This window comes from Emydura macquarii, unplaced genomic scaffold (genome assembly GCF_026122565.2).
Source record: "Emydura macquarii macquarii isolate MOO-44397 ecotype Brisbane River unplaced genomic scaffold, CSIRO-AGI_Emac_v2 contig_968, whole genome shotgun sequence".
Lineage (NCBI taxonomy): Eukaryota > Metazoa > Chordata > Testudines > Chelidae > Emydura > Emydura macquarii.
The window spans coordinates 10,889,281-10,910,929 of NW_027131105.1; the positions used below are offsets into that span (position 1 = coordinate 10,889,281).

At 35.6% G+C, this 21,649-nt stretch overlaps 1 protein-coding gene across 6 annotated transcripts in view; it reads right to left on the reverse strand.

Annotated features, from left to right (window-relative positions):
- Nucleotides 1–21,649, reverse strand: part of ERC2 (ELKS/RAB6-interacting/CAST family member 2) — a 685,232-nt gene that overhangs the window by 216,992 nt on the left and 446,591 nt on the right. For all 6 annotated transcript variants that reach the window (XM_067544466.1, XM_067544470.1, XM_067544472.1 and 3 more), the window contains one exon: nt 20,619–20,779. In XM_067544466.1, the coding sequence (XP_067400567.1) occupies nt 20,619–20,779 (161 nt within the window). The remainder of the gene's footprint in view (nt 1–20,618; nt 20,780–21,649) is intronic.

Below are 21,649 nucleotides of genomic sequence, written 5' to 3' on the forward strand. Positions count from 1 at the left end.
CCTGCCAAATACGTGGAAAGGATTAAGGAAAGAATGATGACCTGTGCCGTATGATTTATTACCAGGTATTCCCAAGAGGTTTGAATAAGCATCCAAATTTTGGAGCCCTTACCTAAACCAAACTTTGGCTATATACCTATCATTTCATATCAACAGAATAATGACTTTCATTCTAGAGCTGTGCTCCAGCTTTTTTGCTCCATTCAACAGTGCAAAATGGTTCTAGATCTGGCAGATGAGGCTCACAGATGGCCACTTTGTGTAGGAGGATCATGAAGTTGCCATAGCAACTCTTGGCCACCTTCCTAACTACAGCCAGTGGAGGGGATGTGATGGAGGCAAAGAAGGGTGGGCTCTGGTTTCACAGCATCTAAATGATCCCCAATTGTTGCAAATTCTCCTGGGGACTACTAACAGCTGGTACAGGTGAGAGCAGCCTGACAGGTCTTCTAACCTATAATGGAAGACTGGTCTGGTGCTGTGTAGCATCAGGAAACATAAAAGCACCCAATTCCTCACATGGGCCAAGCATTCCTCAAGCTCAACTGAGGATCTGGCCTGAGGTTAATAAATCAAAGGAATGAATACTGATATTTTCTAGTAACTTACCCTAATTCAATTAGAGCTATAGTACAAACAAAGTAGTGCTAACCAATAGGTCCTAATTGTGGAATTCTCACTGAATTGTACTTTTGTTCTACATTTATGAAAAATAAGCTACAAACATGAAAAGAATCTTAGCAAATAACTTCAAAGACAAAATAAATACCAATATCAGGTAATGAAATATGACTGACATTAAAAAGATACTCAGTTTGTAAAGAAATGTCATTTATACTGTACCTGCTCAGGACTACTATTCTGTGGACATCACAGAATAATTTCATGATAGGCGTTATAAACTATGCAGGCTTTAAAAACGAATTGCTGAACTATATTGCTCTATGGTTTCTACTTTAATCTGAGCTGATAAAACCCTCCCTCACAACCACCACCTGCATTTGAAAAAATCTAAAGTGACCAAAGCCATATGTGTTTGTGTTTTGATCACACTAAACATCAGCAGAGAGCTTTTGGAGATACAGTTATACTACATTGTTCACATGCACAAGCCACTTTTTAAAACTTTAAATAATTCTAATAGATTTCATTTAAAACAATTCTCCAATACAGCTTTAGCTCAGAAATCAAGAATGATTATGTGAAAACATTGTAATTTAAACTTCATCATAAAAGAGGATCATATTCCTCTGTTAGAGGATTAGTGAATACCAACATAATTGAACATTTCCAAAATAAATAACAAGAAACCTAAACCTAATTTTATTGGAATAATTAAGGTTAGACACAATAATGTCATCTTAATTCCTAAGTTCTTTTATAATGTCCCATTTGCTGCTATTCAAAACAGAAGAAGTCAATATTGTTGCATTTTAAAATGTAATTTAAAATTTGTTATGTTCTAAAGGGACAAAATCTATTTTGTCTGTTAACTTTAAAATATGAGCTGCCATTCAAAATGTCATGTAAAAATACCTCTGATGTTAAAGTACTCATTAGAATTTTTTGTTCAAATGCTAGTTGTCAGTTCCTATTAATTTGGACAAAAAATATTGTAACAAAATAGTAAAACCACTGTATCACCACCACAAGTATATTACTTTTGTTAGCTACAATGAAGTACAGAAAGAACACTACTGCTGTGCTGAACAAGAAAAAAAGCAGAGGTGAAAGGGGGAACCTGGGAGAAATAACAATTAGTCTACTTAAATTAGCATTCTCTTAATTCATTTTATTTGCAAGCAAAGTTAGACACTATGTCGCTAGTGTTCAAGCAAAAGTATCCATGGAAATCAATGCTAAATTCTGCTTAAAAATCAGCATCATGATCTATCCTTCAATAAAGCATTTTCTGACCAAAATTCAAGTCAGTATAATATGAACTAGGACAAACAAATCTAAACTACAGTCTAAAAGTAGCATGTAAAATAACAACATGATTAAGTTGGTTAACAAATGTTATGTCCTTGTTTAGAATTAAAGTTCTTATTTCAAAATACTGGCTGTTTTCAGATTTTCCTAGTATATTTGAACAAAAGTTCTCAGATCGTTTTATCTCAGCACATTCTCTATTTGCTTTCTTGTTTTTGACTTGCCACAGCACCATCATATGAGAGCCAATGACAATCAATATTTATTCTGATCTGCAAACCTCTATGCTTCATCCTGGACCCCCACCGCAACGTTTACTGATTATGATGGACAGTGTTAGTACTTCCTCAAAGCAATCCTGAAATGCTGAACGTTCTCCACCAGACTCCTGAACAACTCAAAATAAAAAGGTTCCTCAGACCCTCCTCCAGATTTTCCCTTCCCCCAGGGAGCAATCACTGAGAAAAACAACTATAGTTCTATTAAGGTATAGAAACTTGCTGCTCCCTAGGGATGTGCTTCTCTAGCATTGGGAATCATCTTGCTTACTTCATAGCAGTAGGCTCTGCATGCTTAGCTCTTTAGTATATAAAGTCACTTCATCAGTTCAACTCTTTGTTTCCCCTTTTTCCCCCCTCCAAAGTAACTCTAAACTACTTTAAAACACCATCATTACAGACATGATGCAACCAGCACTGCTGCAAACTGTGGAAATGTAAAAGCTGTTAAAAATGTATTAAATGTTGTCCATGCCACAAGGGTACTAGTGTAAAATGACCTTAAGTTTAAAGGCTCCCTATGAAGGCAGAACAGTAATCTGCTCTGCTTCTCCTAATGAATAACAAATGGGCCTTCACAATTCATTTAGTTCAGTACAAGCTGCCATTACAAGTCATTTTGTTTTTTTTAAACTTTGCGGTAATGTATCATCTTGCCTGACTATATGTCATTTTCTAGAAGGTCACCAAAGGTATGTAACTGAACTTTTTTTTTTCTTTTTCCCCCCTAAGATATGACAAACTTTGACAAAGTGCTGACCAGCCTGTTCTCATATACTGTATCATACATCTTGAACTCATACAAAAATACTCCTGTTTTGTCAAAGAAGTTGGGAAAATACTAAATTCTTCAACATAACTTTGTTATTAAATGAATAACTAAAATATGACAATTTAAGGACTAAAATTAAGACTTCCTTAGGTTTCTTTTTAATTTATTGTTGATATTTGTTGTACCCTAAAATTTTCAATCTTCATGTTCAAAAGTCAATTAAAGGACTACTCCTACTTATCATTATTTCACTGGTATTTGGAAACGTACTACGTTGCTATGGACAATTAGCCTTTTATCCAATTTTACTTGATAGTTTAACTCTCCCACCCTAAGGTTTTAATTATCCCCCCAGCCCGCATGCTTAGCCCTCAATTCATGCAGCTGGAAATCTGCCTCAGTGATGTTATAACCTTGTTAATGTAACAAAAGAGGAGTTTACTTAAAACTGTACTGACTATGGACTTAAGCCAAATTTACTTGAAAGAGGAAAGAGACTGTCAAAAATCCTATAGTAAACACAGAAAAGCAGTTCTTTCATAACCTTCATCTTAATTCATATAGACAAGCAATTTACATGTAAGTGGATTCATATGGCCTGCAAGGGGCCTCCTCTCTTGAGCTGGACTATTCTTTGTACCCTGCCCCCACCCTAAAAAAAATGTAACAGCTCACTTTACTGAAATGTCAGAGGATCTGCAATCTTTTTAATCACAATAAAACATAATTAAGATAAACATTTATAAAGCTAGTCAGCATCAATAAAGACGGCATGAATTTCACAAAGCCATTTTCAACTTCAGCTGGTCCTCTGTCAGATACATATTTTAAATTCAATAAAGGTTTTTATGTGAGGAGTGTAAAGTTGCACTTCTAATGAGGTAATAGTTACATTAGCCTTAAGTGGAAGTTGCTTGTCAAATATTGATATCCCCTATTCATTTAGTTTCCAAATTACAGTAGGGATTTCCTAACTTCATCTGTTAATTAGATTCATTTTAGGCTATATTCTAACAAAAGCTTACGTTAGACCAAACAAAACATTACTATATAAAAGTGTTGAAGGGAGATCTTGCTAAAAGAGCAAAAATATAAACCGTATTTCTTAATACAACTGTAAAAATACTGTAGGCATTTTTCAGTCTGATTGGATCCCTAGTTTATTTTTTTTTATTTTTTAGGGGGGAGGGAAACCAGGTGTCTTGGGGGGAAAGGAGGGACTGGTTTTCCACAAGAACATAAAAGAAGCAGTGTTTTTGTTTCAGCAGTTTTATTTTAGCTGTGCTCTGTGACAAAATCCATCCTTAAGAGAAAAAACTGGATAACAATCAAATTTCTTTCATGCACACTGAAAGCTTAAATATTTTTAATAGGTAAAAATCTTTTTCTTTAAGCTTATGAATGTTAGAGTATTTTCTGCTGTGTTAAGAGGGTATAAGGTTGCTGGATGTCAAATGAAGATCCACTACACTGCATAGGCTTCTATCCTTTGGATGCTATTGTAATCTATGTCTACTTTTATGCTACTGAATTACACAGTATTTCCAACACCAACTGCTGTTCTAAACTCCACAAACATGCACATAGCTCATTTCCAATTTGCAGACAGACCACACAGAAGACTAAAAGAAAAGATCACATATTACCTTCCTCTCAGAATAGCCATAATAAGATTGTTCAGTTACTAAAAATATTTTAATTGAAAAATACTTCAAAAAACATGGTAATACTCAAAAATGTTAAATAATTTAAAATTACATAAATTGGAGCTATTTTTGGTGACTGTTGGGAGGCTTTCGAGCCCCCCACTCAGGGCTCAGAGCATTATTATTATTTTTATTTATTTATTTATGTTAGGGTAGTACCTAGGAGTCTAAGTCATGGACCAGGATCCCATTGTGCTAGCAAGCAGCAGGAGGAATTAGCTGCCATGAGCACATACTTATAGTTTCAGATAGGATCATACTTGGGGCAGCTAGCCCTTCCCAGCTACAGGTCTATTTTTAGCACACTAGCTCAATCAGAGCTATCATGGGTATGTCTCCTCAAGTTAGAATTTATACTTTTCAGTTCTAGTGCAGACATATCCAGAGTATGGCTTCCTTTTATTTCCTCCTGCTCCTCCCACCCTCTAGCTCAAGAGCTTAACCTTAACTCCTTAACCTAAGGTGAGCAAGATATAACTACCACCAGAGCCTTCAACAGTGCTCATTGACTATGAAGTGGGGTCACTGTAGACTGATGTGATGAGGTTGCTTTACCTATGGTTGAGTGCCTTTTCTCTGAAGCATTCCCAGTCCCAGCCTGTTAGGTGTGAAAAATTAAGTTTATGGACCACTTACACTGATATAAATTCAGAGTAACTTCACTGAAGACCATAGATCTATACCTACATAATACAGTATAATTTGGCCCCATATCTCAAATCCAGGTCCCACATTATTTTTGTACTGTCACAAGATGCCCGAGCAGACTAAGGTCCTTAGTCTGTGAACATTTAAGCACATGAATAATTTTATTCAAGGATCAGGATTTAAATTATTTATATAAACACACAAAACTACCTTTGTAAAAACATTGTATCAACAAGTATACCTTTTACAAAGAAGAAAGCAAGAAAAAAATGTCTGTCAAATGGGAGGGAAATATACTGATAAGCAAGAATCTTTTCTTTTTAATCTTAAACCTTTCAGATCTTTACTATATATTGTGAATGTGAATTCTTTGAGGAAAATATAAAATGGTAAGAGAAAAATACCTTTTATCAAATGACTTTTTAAATCAAAGTGCAATAATAATAATAATAAAATAATAATAATAATAGTAAAATATTTCTTTTGTATAGGACTTTATGAACATAGCATCAATATTCCCACAAGCTAGGAAATATTATTATCCCAGTTCTACAGCTGACAAATTGAGACACACAGGTTAAGGCCTAAATTTTCAGAGGCACCCACTAATTCTGAGTACTGCAATTTCTGGTTGGTCAAACTGAAACACAAAGGAGCTAAATTTTAGTGATGATAAATACCAACAACCCTAATTGGATCCAGTCAGAAGCGTGCATGCTCAGCACCATGAAAAATCATGCCTCAAACTGACCACTCAAAATTAGTGGACATATGCAAAAATGTAAAGCTAAGTGACTGCCAAAAGTCCCACTGGATGATTGTGGTAAGGCCAGGAATAGAAACAAAGTCTCCTGATCCCCAGTTTTGTCTTTGTTACATAGCCTAGTAGAATACCTTGGTGGCAGACACACAAGGGAGCAAGGTTTATAAGGGTCTTTTCCAGGTCTTTTCTTAGGCCAGTGGAAGTCAGGGTCAGGCAAGGCAGGACCAGACTTACAGTTTCACCCAGAGATGTAGAAGAGATTTATCTTCCCTCAAACTGCCCAGTTGCTGGTGAGCATCTGGTTAGGTGTGTTTCTCCAGAGTGGACAAGGCAACAGAGTGAAACTGAGTAGAATCTAATGCCTGGCCTGTAATTAGTCTGGAGAAGCATGATTATGCATACAATGACACAGGTAAATTATCCATGAAAGATAAAGTAAGTTAGGTATTGCAAGTATCAAGGCTAGCTTTGGTTCTATGATCCACATGGAGAGAGTGGGGGGGTGAAACATTTTAGCTTTCACATAAGACAACACCTACCTTAGATACAGGTGGGCTTACATGTGTTTCCTACCCATAAAACTGCCCATGGGGCATTGGAGAACAAGGGGATAACAGGTGATAAACTTCATGATTGCCTCCACTTGACTAATCCACAAAGATTAGTCACTTTTCCTCCTGACTGGAAGATGAGCACTCTATGCTTAGTCACTGAAAGAAAATGAAGTTAATTGAAAGGAGCATGCTCTACGAGTTCAGGGATAAAAAGAATGAGCCCTAGAAACTAGAAAGCCATGGGCATTAACTTGTTCCTCAGGAGCTTGTGTGGACTAGTTTGGTCAGTATCAAAAGCAACAAGGATAAATGTGTGCATGTTTGAGGTGGGGGATTCTAATCACAAAAAGTCTTTTTAGATTTTTAATTTAGGCCAATGAGTCACAATTGCCCTTAGTATGTATGTATTTACAAAACCAAAACCTGATGTACACTGAGAAAAAACAATACTTATTCTAATAAAGAAAAAGTTAGAATACATTAAGAGTCTTTCACTTTCTTGTTAATTTAAAACACTTTTAAAAGAACATAATAAATTTATCAATTAACAAATTAGCATTGTCTTATAAAATGCTAGATTATTAACCAGCAACGGTCCAAAATACAACAGCTTTCAACAGTGATTCTGCATGGTTCTGGATCACGACTAATATCATATTTTTAATAAGGGGAAAGCTTATCTGTATAAGAATAGAACATGGTAATATTAAAATATGCTACAACCTTGAACGTAAAACTGAGTGTCAAGGTTAGTAATTGCTCATTATGGGTAGCATTTAAATAGCTCCCCTTAAGCCCCCTTTTTCCTTCTAAGCCCTTCTGATGGGGAGATTTCCTGCCCCTCTCCCTAAAAGAGGAAAAGGTCCTTTGCCTTTCTATTTCTGTGTCATCTGGCTTCTCTTCTATTCTATTCAGGATCACATGTCATGTTCAACACAGTGGCACCTAAGCATCATCCAAGAGTGCATTAAGTGATGTGAGTACCAATCCTTTCCTTTTTTTCTCTCTATCTGCCTCTACACAGGAAGAAAATTGTGTGTATATTTATTTATTTTATTAGTGAACACAAGGTTGAGGAAGTGCACTCCACACTTGAAACAGATAGTGTTGAGATTTGTGGCTGTTTTCAGTTTTTGAATGAGTCCATTCTACAGTCTTGGACTAGGCTCCCAAGAAATGCTGGTAGTCTAGGTGGGTTTTTTTTTCCTTTTCCCTCTCCACAATTAAAGCAGGATTCTGTGGATACCCTCTGCTCTCCTAGACAGCCACTGTGAGCACTACAAGGTTGTCCCTTGCTGCTATCTGGAGGGAACCTATGGTTTTCCTTCTCAGATGTCACAGCAAGGAGTGAGGCTCATTCCTGGTTTGGGGTCCCTAAACAAAAATTGGACATCACTGGTCAACTTAGGAATTTAAAGAAATGACCAAAGGAGTACTTGCTCTCTTCAGGGAAACTTTCAACTGGCATACACCTCCAGAGGTGGAGGTGGCTATGCCACCAGTACATAAATTAGGACTGTGCACATGCTAACCCTCCCAACTTGTGCTGGAGCTCTGGATCAGGGAGCTACAGGTAGCATAAAGCAGAAAATCAGGGCCATAACAAGGTAGCATAAATATCCTGTAAAGATCAAGTGCCATTAAGGTCAAGATGATGCAGTGGGCTAGTCCATGGACTTTGCATACGTTAGAGACCTAAATTCAACATAAATCATAAACTAACAGGATTTGGATGATTTCATCCTAGTTCCTACCACAAACAGCCATCACACACTTCATCATAATTTGGCAGCTGCCGTTCAAGAATGGTCTAGGACTAAAAGCAGGGGTGTTACCAGTTAAAAATTAGGTGTCTTAGCACAATTGTGTGGGAGTAGTTTTCATGGTGACTACATACACTAATATAGTTCACACCTCACTCCACTATTGTGTATTACAAACCATATTACAGACAATTATTTTGCTTTTGCTCTGTTAGCAGTTTAAATTAATTCATCTTGAGAAATATATAGAAATATTCTAGGTATGTTGCTTTGCACACTTACACTCTTTTTCAATATTACTTACTAATATGTTAAGTAAAGGAAATGCAAGTATTAAGGCAGATAAAAATATTTAGTGATTGACAGATCTCATTTGACTTGTCAAGAACATTATTTAAAATCTTTCGCTAGCATGCACACTCTTTAGAGATTGTGTAGCATCAGGTTATATGCTGCATTTATTTGACAGTAACTTATATAAAAATTTACAATATATAGTACAATATAGATTTCTAAGTATATTTTATATTTCTGTATATCCAATACTAATTCATAAGCAGTCAATTTAGTTTATATGGCATGAACCCTTTAGCTTGCTTGGCTTTCCAACTTCAAAAAAGCAAATTTTCACTAAGTCCAAAACCTTCCTGCTGGAGAGGCCATCAGCTCTTAATTCCTATAGTTAAATTGTCATGTTCTGCATCTCAAATATGCAGGATTTTTGTTGGAAGAAGGGGAAAACTTACCCACCCTATTTCTAAGGCCTAAAATACAGACACGTCTGCTAGAATCATAATCAGTTTATTGGCTGAGGTTAGCAATATGGGAGCCTGCAGTTGATCAGTGCTGCCCTAGGTGTCACTGAGGCCTATGGGAATTACGCTAAGAGGGTTTCAGTAGACAAGTGTGTAATTCAGTCAGGTTAAAAAAAAAAAAAAAAAAGGTATCCCTGAAAACAGAAGCTTAGCTTTTCTTTCAGTTTCCCACTCCCCCATTGCTGTCTCTGGAGCCACTTGCTCTTCTGAACTTGTTATTGGAAATGGAACCCCTCACATTCTCTTATTGGCTACAGTTCAGTACAAATATCATCCTGTTTCATCATTTTGATCATTCCTATTTCCTCAGTTGATAAAACTTTCAGAAAGCATATTTTAGATTATTTTAAAAACTAAGGTACAGTTTGGCTGAGATCAGTCCTGGCAGAGTACAGCTTTCTTCCTGAAATATTATATTCTTTGGGTAAAATGTTTGTATTGCTTGTATTTTAAAAAAAAAATTATTTTAATATTTTAAAACTAAGGTTACGCAATGGAAAATATTAAAAAGTTGCTATTACAGTTTTCAATATAACATTTTAATTTTCATTTACAAGGTAAAACTAAGCCAAACTCCAAAATTAGTTATCTTTAGATTAACCTAAAATGTTTCCAAAGAAAATTAAGTAATACTTCTAAACATCAGCATCCCTTGATATAATCCAGATCCAAATTTTCATGATTTAGATCTGCAAGTCCTTTCTCTTTTTATAAGGACAACCTTTTAGCAACATCTACTGATTCATAATTATAGTATAACATAAATTATTTATGTATAGTGTTATTCATATGAAACATTGGCACTGTAATTTGGCTTAGAATATTTATTTTGCCAAAGTTTAGGCAAAAATTTGATAATTGGTCTTGGCTGAATTGTTTTTCAAATACCTAGTCAAAGCTCAATAATAAAAAGGCAGCATTAGTCCCTCACCTACTGTATTGGCTGCATAAGAATTTGGCTGTTTATCATTCCATCTTCCTTATGGCTATTTATAATATGACCCACAACTACCCAGGAAAACAGGGGGAGAGATTTTTAGGCAACTCTGGTTCTTTCCGATTCTGCACCACTGCCCACAATACTAGCCAATTAGTGTCATATCTTTCCTGCAGTCAGCTAATGTAACACCCTCTCCATTCTCTTCCTGCCTCTATATCCCTAAGTTCCATTCCTTCTCACTGTTGTTCCACTTCTACAGCCTTCCCCAGTTCTTCAGGAGTGAATTTGGGAACCTTGGAATACTGCAAATCTGAGGTATGCCATGGGCTAATTTGCCAAATTCAAACCCACTCAAATAATGCAAATTTGCAAATTCAACATAAAAGCTCCTGGGTTTGCATGTCACTCATGGGAGTCTATCAGAAATGGAGCAGTGAGACAGCGGAAGAAACATGGGGTGGAAAAGGAGTTAAAAGAATAAACTCAAAGAGAATGAAAATGCATAAAATAGGCTTCCTTTTGGGTTATAAGATTGTTTTAAGAACTTAATTATTCTTGAAAATATAATGGTTTCAAATTACAAGAGAAAGGTTTGCAAACTCAGTATCTATAAACTTGAAGTAGTTTATGCAGTTCTTAAAACCTAAAACTTCATGAGTTTTGCCCATCCTCTAAGTATTCTAGTCCCTAGGGAGAGCACTTGTCTCAGTCCTCACTCTTGCAATCAGTACTTTAAAACTATCATTTTGCTACTTATATCATCACACAGACTCTCTTATTCCCTGTAGATCAATGATACAAGCAAAAGGGTATTGGGAGTTATGGTCTTTAACCTTTCCAGAGTACATTAGTTGACTTCATGTAACAAATTTTTGAAAAGAGATCTGAAAAATCATCAAGTTATTAACTAGGTGCAGTCAGCCTGTTCCAGTCTGTGGAGAGTAGTGTGGGAGAAGGCATAGAAAACCTGATTTAAAAATGAAGGTCAAAGAGACAAAGGAAATGTCTTTGGAAGCCCTGGAAGAGTAGGAGGTAGATTTTATATTGGAGTCTGTAACAAAAAAAAGCCCACTGAAGATTTCTGAGGTTCGGGGTGATTTGTTCCCTTTTCAGAATAAACATGAGACAAGCTGCAACCCTTACCCTTAAATCCATAACAATTCTTGTGGAATTTCCAATAGAAATGATCACTTAAGCATGAAACCTCTTCATTATCAAGATCCTCATTTCCTATTCCCCTGGACTGAGTGAGGCGGGGTATAAGAATGGCTAGAGAACCAATGGCAACATGATCTCTAACAATAATATGCTGCAAGAGGGTAGTAACCCAGAAAATAACATACAGGGGCAGCCCTTCCACATACACATTCCTTTCTGCCTTGCAGATGACTCAAAAATGCACATGGGTCATTGATCTGTCTCAAAATTGGAGGGTCATATCCACAGTGGAGGGAAAAAAAACAATCTCCAGCTGGAAGGGATGATACCTCAGGAACCTTGCAAGTTAAAACATGCTGTTTCCCAAGTAACACACCCCATGCAAGTAAGATGATGATGTAAACCAAGATAAGTTTAATTTTGCCACAACTACAGTCCTGTAATACAGCATCTTACAATGTGAAAATGATGAGCAATACAGAACAGTAAGAAAAAACCTCTCTCTCCAGCATCTGTTTGAAGGAGGATCTTTTCCCCTAGAAGCCAAGCCTGTATATTTCATATTTAGATGACTGACATATTTGGCCACTCCTCCAGTTATGAATTGTCCAGATTCAGGAGCTGCAACCTTACTTCTTTTTTCTAGTTGGTTATGACTGGTTGAATTCCCTGTAGGTCAAATGGATTAGAATCTATCCTTTCCAATTGCATACTGTATGCAGTTGAAGCATTGTCATTTGGTTTGTTGACTGAAGGCCAAAAGAGCACTTCAGCCATTCCCTAGTGCAAAGGAAGACTGTATTTTTGGGCTGTACATTCCAAGCACTTCCTAAGTTCAAGGGCTGCTATTGTGCTCAGCTGCTGGAAAGGGAATACAAGACATGACGAAGGTTCCTTGCACCTTCTCTGCCCTGGAAATATTCAGGCAAAGACTGGGGACACACTATTGCCCCTTTTTTTTCAATACTCTGAAGATTGTTTGAATTGACCTAATTACATTCCAATGTGAGGTTCTGTCAAGTTATCAAAGCAAATTATGAGTATAAACTGAAAAACAAATGAAAGGAGGAAATGATACACTTTCTTTCTGGTGGGAATGAATAGTCAAATATCACAGATTTTGTCAAATAAAGCCTTCGAGAAACCATAGTATTTCAGCCTGAAAAGCACTATTACTGGGCTCTCATCTAAACAGACACATGGTGATAGTCATGTGTCTTTAAATGACTGAAGTGGTTTGCCAAGTAAATAGTTCACTCACACTGTTCTCACAGAGAGAAGCATTTTATTGCCCTGTGCCCCTTTAGTGTTTTTCTTTTTTAAACATCTCTTCATTTTGGTCAAGCAAGCTTCTGTTCCAGAGAACAAAGCTTTCATTTGGGTTCCTCTAATCTTTATGGTGTTTGCAAGGTGGTGTCAAAAAGTTAGTCAAGGCATGCTGAGCTACAGGTCTGTGGGGCAAAAAGCTGTCATAGGAGTTTCCACCCACCTTACAAGGAGACCACATTACCATTCTAACTACTTCCTATGGAAGTCACAGTTGTATCAACATCCTGCTGTTTTGTTTGTATTTAACTTGGGATATGACTCTCTATAGTCTCAGCATGAATCCAACAATTAAATGGAAACAGTCCACAGACTAGCAAAAGTAGCCTACTATTCCACTTTTCCAAAGATATATTTTTAGAGACAATCAATTTGTTGCCTATTTACTGAACATCATTATAGAATATACAATTATAGCTCAAACAAAATAATGTAAAATGCCGAACTACTTTGTGAAAACACTTTTTCTCCGCAACTATTTATATATTAGCAAAGTATCTACTGCATATTCAAATCAACAACTGATGACTGCTTAAACAATTCACATCACAGAGAAACTATTAAAGCTATCTTTCCCAATATATGGATTGACATTTATAGTGCTTTGTGTTAGGACTAAGTAAACTATTTAGAGAAAATGTTAATATGCATCCTATTTTCAGAACAGTAACTCAAAGAAAGACTAGAAAAATCTGAGCCTGGTATTTTTATGTACATTTGGAGTTTATCCAAACAGTACAGGGATCACATAATATCATACATCCAGTTCTATATATTCATTCTGGAATTATCTTCAAGGCGCTGGTTGTTAGAACAGTTGTCTTGAAACTAATCCAGTGATATGCCAATATTTTTACAGGAACACCCACAAACATCTTCCCCCTTAGTTTGTGATAAACTCCAGGTACCAGGGGTATCTCTGTTTGCAGACAGAGATGTGGGTAAGGGACTGGATTATCCACTTATTTGTTTTCCCTCTTCAACAAGAACAGTGTTGTAAACTATAACAAATGAAAGAGGCAGCACCACTTCACAGAAACATTGATAGTAACAGGATGCCATTAGTTTAAATTTTGTCAGTTTTAAAAAGAAAGTTAAAAGTCCTTTCAGAGACTAGATCAACCCCTAGGTCACCCTGCCAATCTTTCCTATTTTGTTGAAGTGCTTTTCTTTCCCCTGTTCCTGTGTAAATGACCCACATAAACAAAATGGGAAACTAAATGACTTAGTGACTACACACAGTGACTTTCAGCCAGCAGAGATAAGGAGGGACAGAAAATTTCACATACTGAGAGTCCTTCCCCAATACACTCCCTCAAAGAGGTCCCTATGAGTATATGCTGCCTTCTTCCCTCCTATCTCTTTGCCATCAATAAGGCACTAGAAACACTTCCTTCTATCACCAAATTACGCAGATGAAGTCATGTCCCCCTAGCTCCTGAATCCATCCAAGGTCTCCGCCCACCAAAAAACAAACAAAAACAAAAATCCTTTCCCTTTGAAGAGGAGGCAAGAGAGAGAGAAGCAACTTCAGAGACCAGCCTCCTGCCTGAGACTAGCTTCTAGAGGCAATTGCAGCTGCCTCTTCTTTGCTTTGCAGATCAGCTCAATCACTGATTGGTTGTGAGAAAAGAGTGTTCAGTTCTAATGCAGTACACAGCAGCCTCAGATTTTTCTCTCTCCCCCTACTCTGTCATCTTTCTTTGTGTGATATATCCATTCCCCCACTCTTCATCTGTCTTTGTCTTTAAAGACTGTGAGCTCTTCGAGGCACAGATTGTATCTTCCTCTGTTTAAGATAATACTGACACTGTTAGGAAGATAATAGTGACCCCATCCATACATTGAAACCTGCTCCACATGAGAAAAGTATATTGGTTTCATATGCAGAGATAGCACAGCAGTTTTCATATGCTGCATATGTGAATTATTATATACAAATGAGCCCTTTTCCTATTAATTAATATATTAAAACTAAATGGGATTCCATATAAGTCCAATATATAAAATATGAGCTATTTGCAATTAAGTGAAATATATTTTTGGTCCCTGTGGGCCTATGAAAAGAGTTTGGCAGGAACCTCCATCAGAGACTGTATGGAAGTACTGCTTCTGAGGAAACTATGCTGCCATGCAAAAGGAAATCTAGGCCATTATAGATGTCCTGTGAGCTGAAAAACTTCTTGGCAAATATTGGGTCATCCGAAAGATTGAAAGGCTGAACCCATTGCCCACACCACAGAGGAGAAATTCCTCCTTCCCCTCATCTATTGTTTCAGGATAATGGAGTGACTGATACAGGACTTGATTAATAAAGAATTAAAGGAAGGTAATATAATTAATGCCAATCAACAAGGTTTTATGGAAAATAGAGACTGTCAAACTTGATTTTTTCTGATGTGATTAAAAGTTTGGTTGATAAAGGTAATAGTGCTGAGGTAATATGTTTAGATTTCTGTAAGGCACATGACTTGGTACTGCATGACATTATGATTAAAAATTAGGAAGATATAAAATGAACATGCCACACATTAAATGGATTAAAAGCTGGCAAACTGATAGTCTCAAAGTGTAATAGTAAAATGGGAATCATCATAGAACATATTTATTTTTATGGGGTCTCCCAGGGATCGGTTCTTGTCTTTCCATTATTTAACATTTTATTAAAGACCTGGAAGAAACATCAAATTATCACTGATAAAATTTGCAAATGACACAAAAATTGGGGGAGTGGTAAATAATGAAGAGGACAGGTTACTGATACAGAGGAATCTGGATGAGTTGGTAAGCAGAGCGAAAGAAAACACTGTGTATTTTAATATGGATAAATGTAAATGTATACATCAAGGAATAAAAGATGTAGGCCATTCGTACATAATCAGGTACTTTATTGTGGGAAACTGACTTTGAAAAAGATTTGGGAGTCATGGTGGATAATCAATTGAACATGAGCTCCCAATAAGATGCTATGGCCAAAAGGGTCAATGTGAATTGGAGTAGACTGGTTATTTTACTTCTGTGTTTTGCACTGGTGAGACTGCTACTGGAATAATGTGTTCCGTTCTGGTTTAAGAAGGATGTTGATACATTAGAGAGAGTTCAGAGAAGAGCATGAGAATGATTAAAGAATTAGAAAACATGCCTTATAGTGATAGTCTTCAGCAGCTCAATCTATTTAGCTAACGCAGAAAAGGTTAAGGGTGACTTGTTACTGTCTATAAGTACCTACTTGGGGAATAAAATAATGGACTCTTCAATCTAGGAGAGAAAGATATAATGTGATCCAATGGCTGGAAGTTGAAGCGAGACAAATTCAGAATGGAAATAAGGTATAAAGTTTCAACAGGGAGAGTAATTAACCACTGGACCAACATACTAAGGGTCATAGTGGGTTCTCCATCACTGACAATTTTTAAATCATGATTGGATGTTTTTCTAAAACATTGGTTCTAGGAATTATTTGTTGGGAAGTTCTATGGCCTGTGCTATAGAGGAGGTTAGATTCGATTGTCACAATGGTCCCTTCTGGCCTTGAAATTTATGATGATGAAGGAAACTTTTCAAGTAAAGGCTTATTGAGTTTCCACAAGATTTTGCGTTTTCCACTACATTAAGTATACACTTAAGTACATTAAGTATAAGGAAAGAATAACAGCCTTAGTATGTATTTTTAAATAGAGTCTACTTTTAAGACAATTGAAGCATTTTAAGAGATAGTAAACAATTTCTGAAATCTATATTAAGTTATTGACATTATGCAATACAGAAACTTGAAAAATACAGTGTAGTTTACATAATAATTAGCTCAGTGATTTTATTATGCTTAGAAGGCACTGGTTATAAACCATGCAGAAAGCATTAGGACCAAACAGGCCAAATGAAGGATTTGAACATACGGTATTTTCTGCTGTTAACATACATGCATTACTCCCATTAATGCCAGTGTGAATTATGTGTGTACACTGAGAAAATAATATGCACCATAACAAAAATATTTTCTCCAGAAATTATATAACTCTTTATTGTCAATAACATGTAAATCTTGCTCCAAACTTTAATATTGTGGAATTCTTAAAAAATAATTCTGATCTTTTCACATGTTAACATCAAGCAAAGAACATAAGGAGATCTTTATCTCATTCCATTCAACTGCCTCATCTTTGAAGGGTACTTATCTAATGAGTGGTGCTCTCTCTCAGAGCCCAGATCAAAAAACCCAACTAGATAATGCACTAGATTAAGTTGCTACCTGGTTTTATTCTAAACGTCTTTAAATAACTTAGTGTATATGGAGACAACTGCAGAACTTATCTAAAACTGACAACTGATTATACCCAGTAAATTAAGATGGATCTTGGCAATATCAGCCAGATGGGTTTAGAATGGAGAGCTATGTTTGGAACTTAAACATAATATAAGCATAGGAAATCATCATGAAAGTTCTTAAATATACAAGTCATGCCTATTTGACTATAAGCCAGCAGTCACAAATTGTATCTACTCAGAATTAAATAATAAAATGGTAAATATCAGTTATGGAGCTATAGTCTGGGCTTGCTAATTAAATTAAGACATTATCAGAGAAAAAGCAGATAAACACTATACTGATGTACTACTACTATGCCAAACTGTCAATATTCTGTCATCCCCCATATAGATCTAATTTGACTTATAGTTTGGTTATTAGAACATAATGCATATTAATAAAAATAATTAAATACCATGCAGCTTTGGAATTGCTCTTTTATTATGTTCCTGTTTCAGTAAGCAAGTATATAAAATCAAACTACTTTGATACGTTCGTAAATTATTCTTATTAGATTATTTAGTAAGTATATTAAGGTACTGCAGATTTTATTAAACCAAAATATTTTCTTTGATTGATATATATATATATATATATATAATTAAGATGTACATTCACATTATAAAATATACATCTTATATGTTCAGAAACAATATTTAGCACTAATATAGCTCTTTTCATCCATAGAGCTCAAAGCATGATTTTTTAAATGTATAATTTTTTTAAAAAAATTCTGAACTTTTTATTAAGCCAAAGTTACAATAACTTTTTTTTAAAGTAGCTCTAATGCAATGTGGTAACAAGCACTTAAAAAGTAATAAAATTAAGATGCTGAAGTGCAGATCTCCACTTAAAAGTGCCTTTGTAAAAATGGCATTGTGAAGTTTCATATTAATATGTGCCTCATTCTGGATTCTGATAGTCATGATAAATTCTTTTCATCACACACTACATCATGAGTGATAGAGGTTATGCTGACCAAATCACAGATACGCCTGTGCAGCGCTACTACATTAAGATTCTATCATCAGATAATCCCATTCAAACTGACTAGTAATATTAATGCACAGATAACCAGAGATACATTTCAGAGTAGGACCAAAACCACTTAAGGATTTTCCCAAACATTAACTCAGTCTTATATCACATCTCACACAGCAGTATTTTATGGTATACTGTAAAACAATAATACATTAACATCTGTTTTATTTACCAAGGAAAGTAGGTCCAATCCTATTCCCACCTAAATCATTAGCAAAATTCATATTAATTTCAATAGGACTGGATCTCTGCGATAGGATCCAGGGAGGTCCCACACGTCTAGAGGGAAGAGACTTTACAAAAGGCAAAGGTTTAAGCTCCAAACCACTCTCTGGAGTTTTTAAAAATTGATGGAGTTATACCTGCTTAAAACTGGAATAATGAAGTATTGAAACTGGGATTTTCACTTAACCGCACTGGCCTGCAGGAGGCCAAACTGCAAGGATGACGATTAGGAAACCCTCTGCTGCCTATGAGGTATCCTGTATTTGTGTATAAGTAAACTTTCTGGATTTAGGGATTTTGGGTTAGTTGGTTGGTTTGTTTTTAATCTGGAGGATTTATTTTTAAGACAAATTCAGGTTCATATTGTAGGTATAAAAATAGATTAAAAAAACTGTATGTAAAAAGGGGCTTTTCTTAAACACAGACACACCAGTTAAGGTTAGAACAAAGATACCTACATGCATTTACTAGCCTAGAAAAATTATAAACCAATACACTACAGGAAACAAAGTAAAAAACAATAAAGCTGGCTGTTAAAAGTAATTATCAAAATTTAAAGAACGAACACTGACAACTACGTAAAGACAGGACAAGTAAAATATCCTATCAATCACAAATACTTACTTCCTTAATTAGGAATTTGTGATATGAGATATTGTCATCACAATATTAGTGGCTCTCCTATATTCCATCCTAGCCTTTGACATCTTTCTAACTCTGGGGTAGGACAACGGAATCTTCCACCATCTATTAGATCCTTTATCCATAAAGCTAGGTAAACCCATTTCTGCCTAAAGTGCATTCAAGCTCTACGTAGGCTTTACCAACTAGGGATCTCAACCAAAAGATGCATTCCAAACATGTGTCTCCAATACCCAGGAGTGTCTGTACAGCCACCCAAACATTCCACATCAACAGTCAGAACAAGCCTTACAATCTTTTTTTATTTTACCCAACAACTAATAATTGTGATCAGTCATGACAAAAAGGCATACTTTCCTTTAAGGCAGGACTCTATCACTTACTTAATGCAATTGACTACAGCATTATACAGTCAAGACAGATGAACATTAGAAATTGTTTTGGCACTAAGCATCTGATTCATTGCAGCTGAATCAGCAGTTGACTAGCATCTACCTATATGAAATAAAGCTACAAAAAACAGCGAAGTAAATAAAAGCTTCTTATTATTGCATTTGTTTCCCTGTTTGCTCACTAAACAGTAGTATCATCATGTACCATCTACATTTCCACTTCTCAATATAGACCAGAAGTGAAAACTCCCATTGACTTCATTAGGGCCATGATTTCACCTAGATATTTATAATCAACCTACTTATTATACGATATCCCTTGTTCAGTTTGACATTTGCAGAATTATACCATATATATAAATGTATATGCATTGTATAGTGTATTTAGAGCAACAATATTAAATAATTTCTTTGTCAGATGGACTTACCTTTTTTATAACTATATGGACAGCTGTTCTGTACAGCAAGAAAACTGATAAAAGCTGAAAGTTAGAAATGGCCTTTTTTATATTGCATTTGTAATTTTACAATACATTTCATGTTCTTTGAATTTCCTGTGTGTAATGTTCACTTACCAGACTGGCCAAGTCATAACAAGGTCATTCTTCTCTAGCAGGCCACCAATTTCAAAGAGATTGTCACAGCCTTAATGCATTATAATTACACACATTTTCCTTTATTGTGGGGAGGAAGTTAAATTATAGGCCTCTGTACCATTTTTGGTTTCTTAAACCTATATATAGAGATAGTATTACATGCTGATTTTTTTTTTATCAATTCAACTTAGTAAGATTTACATTTATATAAAATTGACCTTCTCTTTCCCTCTCATTTGACATTCTAACAGGAAATCCAACATGGAGCTTTTCTCAGGATTCTTAGTGAAAGATGTGACCATATCCCAGTTTTAATGCAGTTCAGTGGACAAATTTTTGTGCCACAAATGAACCCTTTTCACATCAGAATAAAGCAGAACATTATCAATGTTTTAAATTTCCATAATGAATGGAGACAGATTAATTTTAAAACTATTTCAGAAGCTTTCAAATTAAGTGAAACTGTGCTGCTACTCTATTAGTATCTAATACTACAAGGCAAATGGAAGTTAGAACACTTTATCAAGTATTCTACCTGTGTGTGTTGTTGACTTACCAATAAACACTACCTTCATAATCCAAAGATATTTTATTATATTTCTTCATTTTTGAGGGAACCTAACCCACACACATTTTAGAGGTCCTCAGTTTCAGACTGTTTAAATATGAACACAGTACATATATAGCAGAAAAAAACAAAATTGCAATGGAAAAATACTTTTTTGAGTGCATCTAGCATGAAGAGGAGTAAGTGTACTTACTTCATTTCTAAAATTTCTTCAAGCTGTTTTCTCCTCTCTATTCTTAGGTTGGCCAGATGTGCTTCTTTCTCAGCTAGAGACTGCTGTGTTGAGGCAAGACGGGCTTTGGTAGCATCCAATTCTTGTCTGGTCTTTTCCAGTGCATTCATCAATTCTTCTAACTAAAAAGCATATATTTTTTTTAAGTTCCATATTCTTCATGGCAAATAATCATTTTATAAACACAGAAAAATCATAGAAGGGCTGAATATAAGTGGAAGCATTGTTCAAATCCATTCCTACTTTTTACTGGTTAAAAAAATCAGTTCTTAAAACATCAGCAAATGATCAAGTTTCCAAGAATCCATCTAGTCACCAATAACATTTATATAAACCATTGAGCTAATGTACATTACCAAGAGCCCTTCAACCTGTGCCATTGTCACAAATACTTCCTGCACCACTTAGTCTATGGAACTCATTATGGACCTGTGGCAGTAACTCTATAGTTCAGGCTCTAACAGCATTTCCATTATAAACTGATCTTGACACCACACACAACTTTCACCAAAAACAGCTCCTTTCAGACTTCTATTTTATATGACAATTGGTGAGAATCTCTGAGGAGAGTATGGAGCATATGGCACAGGGAAAGAACTAAGGTTCTTACACCTGAACATCTATTTTTAATTCATGAAGTATATTCTGAACCTCAGCTCTGTCTTAGCAATTTTTGGGGAACATTTACCAATAAATACGAAATGCATTCATGGGAAATTGCTTACTGCAGGGATTCAAAAAACCTCTACTTTACCATAAGAAAATAGCAATTTAGAAAAAAGTGTAGGTTGTGTTATAAAAGTGAAATAATATTATTTAAAGAATAAAACTCAACCTCTGCAGAAAGGAAAATATATATTGCAACTACCTGGCAGCAGCAGGACTGTCTTGTGGGTGGATCATTACATTAATAGAACTGTTAAGTCTATATGACAGGGTAGAAGGTCACTACATGGTCACTGCCAAACAGCACATTAACTCCAGTGTGGCTT